The 14,265-nt window shown below is 38.7% G+C and overlaps 1 protein-coding gene across 10 annotated transcripts in view; it reads right to left on the reverse strand.

Moving 5' to 3' along the window:
* The window catches only part of NRXN3 (neurexin 3), a 1,780,548-nt gene that overhangs the window by 46,783 nt on the left and 1,719,500 nt on the right, over positions 1 to 14,265 (reverse strand). For 6 of the 10 annotated variants that reach the window (XM_075530567.1, XM_075530566.1, XM_075530569.1 and 3 more), the window contains one exon: positions 13,519 to 13,597. In XM_075530567.1, the coding sequence (XP_075386682.1) occupies positions 13,519 to 13,597 (79 nt within the window). Of the gene's footprint in view, positions 1 to 13,509; positions 13,598 to 14,265 lie in introns of all 10 variants that reach the window. The other 4 variants (XM_075530568.1, XM_075530571.1, XM_075530575.1 and 1 more) reach the window with 1 other exon arrangement.

The raw sequence follows: 14,265 nt of genomic DNA on the forward strand, positions 1-14,265 counted from the left end.
TGCGCTTTTAATGTCTTGTAAGCCCATGCATTTATTTTAGAACTTATCATATTCCTGTTAAGACTGATTGTAAGATGAGCAAGAGTGACTTATCTGTTTTAAAGAAGTGCTACAAATTTGTAATTCATCAGATTTCTCAGAATTGGGGGTTAAAAAATAAATAGCCCGTCAGCAAATAAGCAGCTTATCAGCCCCACGCTTATTTTTGTAAAAAAAAGTTTAATTGTAACCCAGGTATACTCCATTATTTATGTGTGCATATTGACAACTTTTGGGGAGAAAGAACAGACTTGGTAACTCACAGGGACAGTTCTGTCCTTAGAGTTGCTATGAATCAACATTGGCAACAGTGAGTTTAATTTTTTAGCAGGACCACTTTTGCATGACAAGAGCAGAGCTGAGAAGTTGAAATTGGAACTGTAGGGCTCTCTAACCCTCAAATATTTACTGTGGACACTTCAAGAAGAATGTGCTGCCTATTAGTCTGGGTAATTTATCTGAATTTGAATTTGGTAATCACATATTGTCAATTATCATTGATTTTTAGTAGAAAGGGGTTCGCTATGCTCTAAAGCTAAGATTGAAGCACAACCTTACAACACAGGGTCTCAAGCCTTTAATTAAACTGGGTTGAATTCTGGCCGATTTACCTCAACACAACCACAATCACAACCCACCTGTCAGTAGAGACTTGCTGAGTTGCTATGATGCTGACGAGGTTTTAATACAGCTTCTAGTCTTTGGTGGTCTAGGAGGAAATGCCTGGTGACCCACTTCTGCAAGTGTGCCAATGATAACATGATGGGTCACTATAATTCAGTACGAATCCCAGCATGAGGTTTCCATAGGTCTCCCGCATGGAAGGCAAAGATTCTGTTACTGAACCACTGGGTAATATGCATACATGTGCTCAATAAACAATCACTGAATTAAGGACCTAACACTTTGCAGTGGCAGTCCTGCAAGTAAAATCATTGAAATTTACCCTGAGAGACTTGATTAAATATTATCTATGATATTGTAAATTGACCACAGGGGCGGCTAAGCCTGACACCAAAGCCAAATAAATCATTGCGCTATCAGAAACCAATTCAGAGAATTTATGTTCTTCAAATTGGAAGGACTAATGAGATGCAAGTCTTTCCTTTTAATTCCAAGATTTCTCCGGTGCTTTTTACCAACCAATGACTAAGTATCTAATAGAAAATACAAAACCAAACCAAACCTCCAAACTGCAACCCATTATCTGCAAGGAGTCACACACTGCTTTTAGGTTAACAGATCAGTTTGACATTGTAAGAAAATGCAGGGCAAAGGGCATGGCTATCTTTCTGTAGGCAGTTGGTTAATGAACAAGCACCACATATTGTAACTAAATAAAGTTCATTCTTTTTTAAAAGTTCCAAAAACATAACAACTGAGTAATGGAGTTACGGTGAAGAGTATAGTCATGTGCTACGACGTGCATCTATTAACCTTTCTAGAGCTTGGTCAACACGGTTTGAAAGCTCAGAACTCTCCTGATCAGTTTGAGTGTATACTAAGGGAGGAGTACTGCACACATCTATTATGAGGGAACAAAAATTGTTTTGAAGCAGAAAAGATGAAGCAGATATTCTCATGAGGCAGCAGGCCTGCCTTTTGGTGACATTTATAGACAGAAGGCCAGGAGCCCTGCCCTTGTTTCATTGACACCAGGTTGCCACTGAAACAACCGTAATACCCTTGCACTCCACATTATCTGTTTCCTGGAGAGCCTCCTCGGGACATCAGGGGAATTCCATTCATGCTGAATTCTACGAAGGGACACCTAAGAGTTCAGAGCTTTTGTGTTTCAGTGCATGTTCATGCCTGTTCCCACCGAAACAGAAAGAGAATCAAGAAGGGAGTCAAACTCCCTTGGGTCCAAATTTAGCCTCTGCCTCCTGTACTCCGGTACACAGGCTTAAAACATAACATCTTCTGAGCTTCAAGTTTTCCAATCGTGATATGCCCCCCAAAGTGTATTCTTTATAGTAACTTAAAAAAGGAGACTTAAATGAAACAGTGTGTGTGTGAACGCACCTCACATAGGACATGGGCTAGTGGGTGCTGGCCCCATTTTCAGGAATTTTGCAAGCTTGCTGATAAATGCAGCCATTATTAAAAACAACTAGTATACAATGACAATCAAACAATTCTTTTAAAAACCCGTTGTCGAGTAGACTCACCATACCCTCTGTGTGTCAGAGCAGAACTGTGCTGAATGGGATGTTCAATGACGGATTTTGTTTTTCGAAGTGGACAGTCAAGCCTTTCTTCCAAGTTGCCTCTGTGATCAAAGTACTTAAAACTCATCATTGTCTTATTATTTTGGCACATTTAATATTACCTAGGCTTTTGAAGCTATTGGCATCTCTAAGTTTTCTGGAAGGTCACAAATAGTTAAGCACTCAACCACGAGCCCAAAGTTTGGTGGTTCGAGCACACGCAGAGGTCCCCTAGAAGGCAGGCCTGTGGGTCATCTGCTTCTGAAAGATCACTGTCTTGAAAACCCTATGGAACACACATGGAGTTACCTACCATTAGTCCTGACAGGCTCAGTGGCAACTAACAACAAGCACAGCACAGTAGCCACCTGCCCCATACCACCACGATATATTTGTGCACTACTGGGCATCTTCCCATTGCTGGGTGTAGGCCTATTACACTAGTGACTGGAAATCAGCCATGATACTTTAACACAATTTTATACCACTGGCATCACCAAACATTGCAGAGCAAGACTCTGAGTGTACGTTCCGATGCCTACATATTGATCAGCGCATCGTTATATCTGGCTCAGAACCGATACCCCTCTTTCAAATCCCTATTTCCTGTGCTGCCTCCTCTCCCCTCGCCCTTCTTTGTTCCTCTCTTCCCCTCTCTCGCACACACCTTTCCTTCCTTTTCGTCCCCCCCCCCCCTTTATTCTGTTCCTCTTCCCCTTCCTTTCTTCCTTAGAAAGTTCTAGACCAATAGTTACCATCAAGTCAATTATAACTCATAGTGGCCGGATATGTGTCAGAACAACACTATGCTCCATAGAGTTTTTAATGGCTGATTTTTCAGAAGCAAATCATCAGGTGTCTTACAAGATACCTCTAGGCAGATTTGAACAACTAACTTGTAAGACATGGACTCCCTTGACTACAGAAAGCTCATAATTTCCTCTGGCCTTGATTTTCTCTTCTTTAGCTATACAAAAAAGATGCAAGGAACAACCCTACCTTGACTGACATAGCCCATCATGAAGCCTGGAGAAGAAAAGCCTTCTTCACCCATTACTGATAATGGACAATTTATTACTCTTTTGGTCTCCCGCGCTCTCGCCCAGCCCTCGTGAATAAATGGGTGAAGATAATATCATAAGCATCAAAACACCCAGGTTCTTCTGAACTGTGCAGCAAATTGCCTCTGCATTTCCAGGTGTTGCTCAGCACGTGAAAAGTTTAACGGAGCACTCTCCTCTACTTCTCTCTTAAGAAATTCAGAACCTAGTCTCATAAATAAGGGTGTGGGTGTGTTATATACTTTGAAAATAGAACTGAAAAAATGTAGGGCTTAAAAAAGGTGTAGCCTCCCTAATTTTTGAAAAGTTCATGGAAATGGAATTAAAAGACAATGGGATTTTCACAGCAAAAGGCCAAATCTACTGACAAGGTTCTCGGGTGGATTGAGCCTCTGGTGAATTCCCTCTGACCATTGATCAAGAAGGAGACTGGCCTTGCTATCAGACACAGTGCACTGGAAGGAGGATTAATGCAAATGTAGTTGGGTTGAACTTTAACACTTTATGATTGTTCGTTCCTTTGACCCAGGTTAACAGTGCTCTAGTTTTTAATACTGTCTGCTCTCTTTTTCATGGAAGTCTTCTGTGTTTAATTGGGTTATTATTTTTTGTTTGGTTTTGTGATTTTTTGGCATGTTTTTCTGTGTATGAAATCCAGGATAGGTAAATCTATAGAGATAGTAATTGTATTAATAGTTTCTTAGGGTTTATAGCAAGGGAGGTTGGGTGGAAATGGGAGCTAATAATAGTGAGCACACAAAAGAGAGAAATGCTCTAAAATTGATTTTCATGATCTGATTAAACCACTGAATTGTGTGCAATATGCCAATAAAACTGTTTAAAAAGGTAATGGAATTATCACTGCTACACTAACAAGCACTCACAAACTTTTAAAATGTCATTCACATATACTAAAAGAAGAAAGATAAACCTAACTCGGAACATGCATGAGTTATGAGCTAGAACCAGTGAATTACCAAAAAAAGCAACCTCTCAGATGCCTTGTTGAACACATTTATATTTTAACCAAACACATAAACATAAACTAATTTTATAATAAAATACATTCACATTTTCACCAATTCCTCACCCATTCAGGAAAAAGGTACTCCTCTGTCTCGCAGAGAGAACATCATTTCCTGACGAGGATTCTCTGAACAATGCTTTGTTGATCTGTTCCTGAGGAAATGGTCCTAACTAGAGGATTATTCATCTGCAGAAAGCCTTTTTGGAAGTTGTCCTTCCATGAATACCTTTAACAGCAAACCTCTTTAATTAGGCTAGAGAAATCAACAAGGGTGTCTTTTTGTCATCGGTGTGGTTGCTGGCAGGCTATTAGGAGTGGTAATTTCCCATCATAAGTTTTGCCTCATTAATCAGGTAAAAAGTGCATGCTATGACTTCCCGATGCAACCACAGGATCAATCTTATAATTTGACTGATAATGTTTTCTGTTCCTTTGTGAAGTTCCCTAGGAGTAAGGTTAAACGTACAGGCAACAGGGAGGGGAGAAATAAAGGGAGGGGATTTCAAACCACATGTTACAAACAGAGAACAGAATCACAGGACACCACGACAGTGAACTCCAAGACAGGTGGACGAGACAGATGTGCCAGACAAGAGACACACAAAAGCAAACCGAGGAACGAAACGCTACAGAGATGCTGCAAGAACAGCCCTAGGGGCTTCTGTGACCCAATGGAAATAAGAATAAAAATGAGAGTCCATGAAATTAAAACTACAAAAGAAAAGTATCCCCACAACTCATACACTGGACTCACTGGGTTAGTGTGGACGTGGCACTTGAATGGAACACAAGATGGCGTGGTTAGGGCCATGCACCGGTGATGGAGGCCGTGGTTAGTGGATTCGCTACAGAACTGTCACTGCATGCCACAGGATGATGTTGGGCTTATCCAGCAATAAAGATACAACAAATACTCTATGTCTGCAATAAAATTCTTTTTATGCCATCTGAAATTCGTGGGGAGGATGTGTTTCTGTGTTTATTGCTTTTATGTGTTTTTTTGTTAATTTTTTTTTAATGAGCGATTTGTCATCTTTCATTTTATTTACATGGTCATAAAGAGGAGAGTAAGGGGGAAATCGCTTGTGCAGATATGGGGAAAAATAAAAAGGGAAAAGGGAGAAAATTAAAAGGAAAATATATGTACTGGAGGAGGAAGAGGGAAACATGCTACTTCATTCTTTTGAACACAACTTTCTTGGATTTGGGGAGACTCGCTTTGTTTTGAGTATTACTACTGGTGGGTTATGCTGAAGGGGAGATATTTAAGACTAGGATGGCAAGAAAAGATTTTGTTGCCTCGTCTGATTTGTATATATAAATATCTTTCATTATTCAAAACATAATGATTATAATTATTCATAAAGGTATAGCAATGAGCTAAAATTAGCCATAATGACCAAAATACTGAATATGAATTAAAGAAAATAAAGTAAATTGAACCACCAAAAATTCATGCGGCACAAGATGAGGTGAAACAACATAAAATGTTTTTTAAATATATACAAGATATATGTCTATTCATATATATGTACATACAGAGAGATGTGTATATATATGCATAGATATATCTGTATAATTTTTCTCTCCACTCTTCCCAAGGATAACTGAATTATGGAATAACCATTAAGATTATGACAAAGAAGAAATAAATCCTAAAAAAGAAACTCCACATGCTTTGTCCAACAAGTTACAACAGTATCATGCATGTCCATGTTGGCTAATGCTGGTTAAGAATGATGGTGTGAATTTCTGTGTAAACACATGACTGATGGCAGGGGCTGTTGTTAAGCTCTGCTTACATTAGTCTGTTATTTTTAGTGTATATACATATATATGTATACATTGACTAAAGGCTATATATATTAGAATACACATATTATATGCATATATGAGTATATGTACATGTATCCACACAGTTATATATATATATATATACTTGGAGATTATGGGAGAAAACACAGAACAAAAGAATAAAATAGAAGTTTCTTTTCTAAAACCCAACCCCTCTCTTTCTTGTTGTTTTTTCAACAAGCTTATTCCATTCATTTTCTACAACGTGCATCACATTTGAAACCAGGAAGTTCTCATGAGTTAATTCTCCCTGCACTATACGCCCGTCCTACACTAGTCCCCCAAGACCTTGAGGCGTTTAAAAGAGCTATTTTCTGAATTATACTATTTTTTAAAAAATCTACAGGGTTCTGAGCTGGAATTGACTTTGATGGCCGCAAGTTGGCTCTGTTGTTATTTGGTTCTGCCTGAGTGGGGCTGGCTATTTCCTGAGTTACACACTTCTGCCTTATAAGTGTGATGAGGCAATTCTATTTATTGTAAATCTACATTGTTTTCTTCTCTTTCTTTCCCTGTATTTTCATGACTGCTTTCCCTAGTAGAGTGTGAGCACCAGGAAAAAAGGCTGTTCTTATTTTTGTAATTCCCAAGACCCAGTCCAGTGTCTATACATAGCAGTCATCTAAAAGCGTTGTATTTATTGAACCTTTGAAAGGAAGTCTATGCATTTGCACATTGATCTGATTGATCCCCTCCCTCCTTCATCCTCACCCATACCAAAATATCTTAGGTGACAGAGTTAATAGAATTGTTTTCAGTTTCAACATTAAAAAAAATGAATGTGTTGCTTCTGTCATAATATTCATAATCATGGTAAACCCAGAGCTACAGATATCGTTTACCAGTATCTAAGGTATCAATGGCCTAAAATGCCATAGCCAATTGGTAAAACTTTCTTACATTCATATTTCTATTCTTTCTCTGATTTTAAAAGCATAGTATCATTAGTGATTTAAAGAGAAAATAGTCATATGTATTCTGATAGCTTAAAATTTGGTTTGGTCTGGGGTGGAACGGGGCTAAAAACACATGATACAATGAGAGTAGTGAATAAAGTTAGCAGCTGTAACATGAATGCGCTCATAAACATATCCTATTAATTTGAAGGCCATTAAGGAAATTTATATTTTTCTAGAATTGTCTGGACCAAAACATGTACATAATGTTTGCTTTTGTGTACATTGAACATGCAATATATCTCAAGTGTAGAACTGACCGAAGTTCAATTTATTAAGTTTACCTCTACTTAAAGCCCTCTTCCTGAGCTAAAATGTTTAGCTTACATTACTTCTTTTATTCAAAATGTGATTGAGTGGAACTTAGTTCTTTAAAATGAGACTGAACGCTGTGATACTCAAACATTCCTAGATTGTTTTACACAGGTATTTAATGTCCCATTGTCCACGGAGTCCCCCTTGACTAATGGACTCTAAACTGGATTTCATTCACCACTCATGGCTTTCCATGTAGAATAACGTTCTAAAATTAAACCAGTGAATAAATTCATTAATCTCTACTTTTTGGTAATAAAAGCACACCTATTTCTAACTTTTCAAGTTTGCTAAATTCACTAATGACAAATTGTGTTTATATATTTTAACAAACACCCAAGGCCTTGTTTAGGACAGATGATCAGCACATTTGCATTTTGTATTTTATAGACTCTTGTAAGTAAAATACCTATTTCTCCGTATTCTTCATTAGAAGGGTACGGTTTTCTGAACATTCAAGCCACATTTTCTACAGTGTCTCAGCAAATAAAAGCCCAAATGTTTTGGTATGCTTTACAATTCAGGGGCAGATTTTCATATTGTCAATATGATGCTGAGACATCTCGAGTTGATAAAGATAAAGGACGCAGCTCCACGTGGAAAATGCAAATAGGGCTTGGCTCTCTGTGCGGTGCCAAGCACTAAATTCATCTAGACTCTGTTGGGTATTACTCTAACAGAGAGTAAAGTAGCCAAAAAAAAAAAATGCAAATGTGAAGACTATGGATTTGGTAGGTAAAATACATCTGAGACCCATTTAGGGAATAGTAATTATTTTGTGGTCTCAGATTACTGCCATTGGTTTAAACATCTCCTTGAATGCAGCCCTTAGGAGACTTGTGTAGCAGAGCCCTATTGATAGAGGGATGTGTTTCATGTTTACTTCCTTTGACTGTCTGCCCTCTGGTGGAAGTGCTGTCCCTTGAGATCTGATCAAAGGACACTCAGCAAAAATGGATGCAAAAAGTCTGGCTAATTGACAACTAGAAAAATGTACTGCAGGATAACAAAATGAATGAATCAATGTGGTTGTTAATTATAGCCATGCCGATTTCTCAGGTGTATAAGAAATCTCTGTTTATTGTTGTCTCTCTTCTATGCCCCTCCCATCCATGATCTTTTAGAGTATTGAAATGATAAATATATAAAAAAAATAGAAAGTTAATCTCTGGTTATACAAGAACAATGTAAGACTATGTTTGTTTGATTTGATTTCTATTTATCAAGATAAAACTTTTGGGGATAAGAGTTGAGGATAGAGAGAAGGAGGAAGGCAGAGTGAATTTCATCAATTTCTTTGTATTTCAGAAATTATTAGATCCCAGATGTGAGTCTGCTAAAGATTTTCATTGTTATTTTGCTTTTGTAATTTCACAAGGGAATTCCATTTTCTGATAGTAATTTGGCCCCTTTTCAGTTCATCTCCTTTTCTTATTGTAGAAGGACATTGAAATGTGAGTTTACTGCACAATTTAAAATCAATAGAAGTATGCTTAGGAAGAGAAAAGGTTTCTATGCAAAGAAACAAATTTGAAATATTAAGCAGACTCAGGCTTCTTTTGTGTAGAAGACAGGCAGATCTTATAACAGCAAAGCTAAAATTCTGATCCCCACCTTTAGATACTCAGGCAGCTCTTCACATGGGCTTCTGAATATTTTCAATTGATGCAGATAGCTTCATTATGATTTTATCGTTAAAGATTCAATTTTAGGTCCTTAAAGTAAATGTTCAGAAAACAGAATCTTCCCGTGACTCATTATAAAATGACTTAGGAAGAGAAGGTGTGGGGGGAATGCAAATATTCTTTTCTGTGGAATAAATGTGGGTTTTGGTAGGGCAATATTTACTTACATAAAATGATAGATTTTAAATAATTCAGTAGGCTGTATTTTAGCTGGTCAAAGGGAGATGAGGTTAGCAGTAGGAAACATGTTCTTCAGTTTGAAAATGGTGAGTTATTTTGAGAGTTACCCTAACCTGATTAACAGATGTGAACTGGGTCTTTTCTCGGGGATCTTAATAGCATGATTTAGTTAGGGTTCTGTTTGATTTGTAATTATTTACATAATTTCGGTAGAAAAGTATTCAGCAGATATTTGAGATTCATTAGCTACTCAAGGTTTCAAGGACTATAATCGTCCAAACATAAAACATGTTGTCTCCAAACACGGTATAACTAAGCTACACCAAATGACCGGGAAACAAAGCCAGTCTGTTGTTGTCGCATTTACTTGTTCCTTGTTTCCGTTTTCTATGATATTCTGTATATGAGATCTAGCACCTGTGAAGCTACAGAGACTGTAAGGGAATGGATAGGTTACCTGGGGGCGGGAGGTGGGGTGAGGTTAGGGGAAATGAGAGTCAACAAGTTCAAGCAAGAAGAAAAGGCTCGGAAATCAATCAGGTTGCTGATTGCACCACCCTTCATAATGTGAGAGAGCTATTAAATGATAGGATTGGTGAATTCTATGGCAATAAAACTATTCACAAAAGCCAAACCCACTGCCATCGAGGTGATTCATAATCAGTCCCATTAGACAGAGTAGAACTTCCCCATAGGGTTTCTCAGACTAGCTCTTTATATAAGCCAACTACCACATCTTTCTCCTGTGGCAAGTGGGTCAGAACTGCTGACCTTTGGACTAGCCACTAAATGCTTTAACCATTACACCACCAAGGCTTCTTACCACAACCAAACCCATGGCCACAGGATCAATACCTACACCATAGGGTCCAACTAGTGAAATAGTTTGTGTTTGAAAAAAAAGCAATAGCTTAGCTGTAGCTCAAAATTGGCACCTTTGAAGTCCATTTTCACTTTAACAATATTAAGTCAGAAAAATACTTTCATTTAGAGCTGATGCAAACAAAAGTGGATGAATGATACCATACAGTATCAACCGCTCACAATGATGAAAAGTGAGGGCTTCCAATAGTTCCAAAATAACCTAGAAATAACTTGTAGAAATGAAAGGCCTGGCAAGTGGAACCAGAAAAAAATAATAAACTTGCTAACCATGCGAGAGAAGGGGAAGTAAGTGTTCAAGGGAGTGAATAAGACCTGAGCAGTGAATCAAGTTTGCTGTATTTCTAACAAACCTTCGTCCTGGGTCACTATTTTGTGTTGCTTCATAGGCAATAGGAACCTTTTGTGTAGGCAGCATTACGACCTGGCCCCAGAAACTATGGGTGTGCTTAATCCTTTTGTTTTGGGGGCCAATGTAAAAGGCTAGAGAGCTATCTCCTATTTAATGGGAAATAGGGCTTGAGAGCTATCTGCCTGCAAACCACATAAGAACCAATCAGATCCCCAGGGCCAAATTCCTTCTTTCTAGGCAGCAACTGGAAGATCAACTTCCTTCTTGTATACATAATGCTTCTGCAACAATCCTGTTTATTCAAACCACTTAATAGGAACACTTTATAGGTAGATATTTTGATAGAGGAAATGCTTGTTGTTCTAAAGTGATGAATTGAATCATCCTAGGGTGAGGGGGTCAAATCTTCACCCCTCTCCTCTGCCCCTGAAGTCCCCTACAGAACATAGCAATTGTTTTGCCACCACCAACTAGATGTAATTCTTATTATTTCAGAAATGTTGGCATTGGATTTGTGCCTTCGAGTTGGGCTCCAACTGTTCAGAAGTAGTTGGAAACCGCCAGCCGCTCTGCTGAATAAAGATGACGTGTTCTAATCCCTTTAAGAGCTGATCTTGGAAACTCACTGGGGCAGTTCTACCTTGCCCTACAGGGTCACGACGGGCCAAAACTAGTGTGGGTTTTTCTGGGTTTGGCTTTTACATCAGGAGCCTTAGTGGCCCAATAGGTTAGGCATTGCTCTGTTCAAGTGGTTCAAGCTCTCCAGCCGCTTCACAGGAGAACGAGGAAGCAGCCTGCTTCCATAAAGGTTTTCTGCCTTGCAAACCCTGAAGAACACATCTTCTTCATCCTAGAAGATCACTGTGAGTCAGAGTCAACTTCATGGCAGGGGGTTGGATTTTTTTGGATTTGGCTTTTGAATCAGAGGAAACACCTTTGCTGGCTCGAAAAAGCAAATGGACTTAGTTTGTACCTATTAAGCTTGAGCTCACATAGGTTTAGCACCAAATAGCAAAATACATCCCTGACCTGGGGTGAAGTCGGCCTTGTGGATTTCAGATCTAGGGGAATAAGTTGCTGCCTTATTACAGAAGTTTCTATGGAGATGACGATGTGTGCAGGGAATAGGACTGCTGCTGACGGAGGAGGGTGGAAAGAATATTTGTGGAGGTTCCAGTGTCATCTTTTATAAGAACGCTTAAAGTGTAAGGACCTGCTTAACATTGCAAGTGCAAGGATCAGTGCTGAGAAAGTAGGAGAAGCAGACTAAAGATAAACAGGTTATCCAAATTAAAATCTAGCAATTGTAAACTATTTATTAGCTCTGAAGCTGGCTAAGTTAGCCTTGTGTCTCAGGGATCATGACATACTCAGATCTGAATTCTAAATATCTAGCACATTGTCAAATATAAAGAGTTGACCCTCAGATATACATCTGTTGAGCTAAATTTTGTTGGAGAGGTCATTTAGACAGCAAATATCGTTATTCCATCTTCTAAAAGTTCAGTTATAGAAATTATTAAAATAAGAAGGCCTCAAATCCAGGAATACACCATCTTCTGCCTGGGTGCTCAAGAAATATTTATTGAATGAATGGGTGAATGGTTAAATTAACTAATGACTAAGAGCTTGCAACCCCAGTTCTGGAATAGATTGGATTTATCTGTCTTTTAGAGATAAAACTACTTCAAGGTAGCACACGGAGATTATTAACTGATAACCTGCCACAAATCTGATTAACACAGATTTCTTTTTATTCCACGCATTGGAACCCCCGAAAGAATGCATCACACTCTAGAACGGAAAAATCTCTGCTTATCATGGATCTGTTCCTATAATGCTAAGGACAGGGACCCATAGAACTTCCTGGATCCAAAGCCGCTTGCAAGTCACTAAGGAGTCTGACTTCAACCGTTGTCAATTATTTTGGAATAAGAAATGGGGAGTTTTTTGCTTTTGTTTTGTATATACTCCCTCCCCCCACCCCCCATGAAGCTCAAATGTCTTTAAAATGAGCCAAAGAAAATATTTAACCGATTGTCTCTTCTTAAAAAAGAGGAAAAATAAAACAATGAAAAGAATCAACTAGGAAATTCTTTTTATTTCCTTCAGCCTTTGCTAAAATAAGATCCTAACACAACTCCAGTTTTTAATTCCATTAAATATACACAGAAATTCAATGATATCTGTTCTCTATTTTATATCTACATGAAACTCCTACCAGAAATTATAGCATGTATAGCTTGCTATAAAGAAAGACCATAAAACATCACAATGTATCTGGGTCCAAAAAAAAGGGAGCACACTGAAGCTTCTAATTGCCTAAGTCCTGTCAACTTCAGCACAGTGGCTACATCTGAAGCATCACAGCTGTTGACATGCCTGGTTCAGTACTAATTTTGGTTCACTTTATTTTATGACTTCATAAGTTCTCTAGATACACAATGAACAAAATTAGCATAACTATCATTCCATGTGAACTGCTGTTGAAATCCCATGGAGAACTGTGTTCTTTGTTGTGTTTTTGCCTTATCTGTTGTTTTGGCTCCCAACAATTCAGGAGGCTTCAAGGTTGTTGACCAATCATTATGGTTCCACTTTGGGTTCCTATTTTTTAATCTCATTTAATATCAACCTCTTTGTGTTCTCCATACCCCTTTTTATTTCTGGTGGTTCAACTGGAAATCCACTTGCCCCAATTTAGTTCCCACATGATAGGTTTTTCTTTTAGTGATTAGGGACTGACTACAAATTTCTGTGGGAATCTTATCACTCATTCCATGGGATTTGATGCTTCTGTTTATATATTTATATATGTAGGGTTATACATATATAGATATAGGATATACACACATTAACACACTATAATACATAGAAAACATGTATATATTCACATATATGTCTTTTTTTTGCAAATGAAAAAAGAAAGCAAGCAGAACAAGACTGACCTGACCTACCTGTACTCGGTTCACATTCAACGAAGTCTTCATCATCGCTAGAACATTCAGCTGATGACACAAGGTCATCTGATGTTGGCTGTGCATGTCAAAGGAAAAGAAGAGGGGAGAGAGAAAGAGGGAGAGAGATCAGCAAACCAATGAATAAAGGCAGCAGAGACTTATCACTGTGTCCTGCCTCTTATGACTATTACTGATTCTCTTTTTCTAATGAGGGCATGCTGTGGGGTGGGGTATTTTTAACTCCTGTGTAGCTGAGCAAGGCTTTGGGTATGGTACAGATAGCCTGTGAGTCGAAGGGCACCTCTGGAGCCCCCGCTGGTTCCAGGTGTTTCAAGCGTATCGCGTTCCTATGAATCATAATGGGCAGCATGCTTCTATCCCCACGTGAATTTCACATTTTAAAACCAAAAGGGCCAGAGGAAGACTATTGAGAATGGATAGAAGAGCAGGGTGGGAGGGGGGCGGGGAGGGGGGAGCCTGAGCAGCTAGTCACTGCAGCTTTGAGAGGGCTTCCATGCGTATGGTGTGTGGTCTCAGTGCATGATTTGGTGATTGTGAGTCTATCAGCTGGCGTAATTAATGAACACTGTGGAAGGCAGTCTGTTCAGGAACAGCATAATGGCTTCCCGCGCTAGCAGCAATTTCTTCATGTAATTGCTGCAATTAGCTGTATTAGTAATGTGGACCAGCAGAGACACGGGCTGACTCTGGACGCAGGTGAGGTTGTTGCGAGAGCAAGCAGAG

This window comes from Tenrec ecaudatus, chromosome 14 (assembly GCF_050624435.1).
Source record: "Tenrec ecaudatus isolate mTenEca1 chromosome 14, mTenEca1.hap1, whole genome shotgun sequence".
Taxonomy (NCBI): Eukaryota; Metazoa; Chordata; class Mammalia; order Afrosoricida; family Tenrecidae; genus Tenrec; species Tenrec ecaudatus.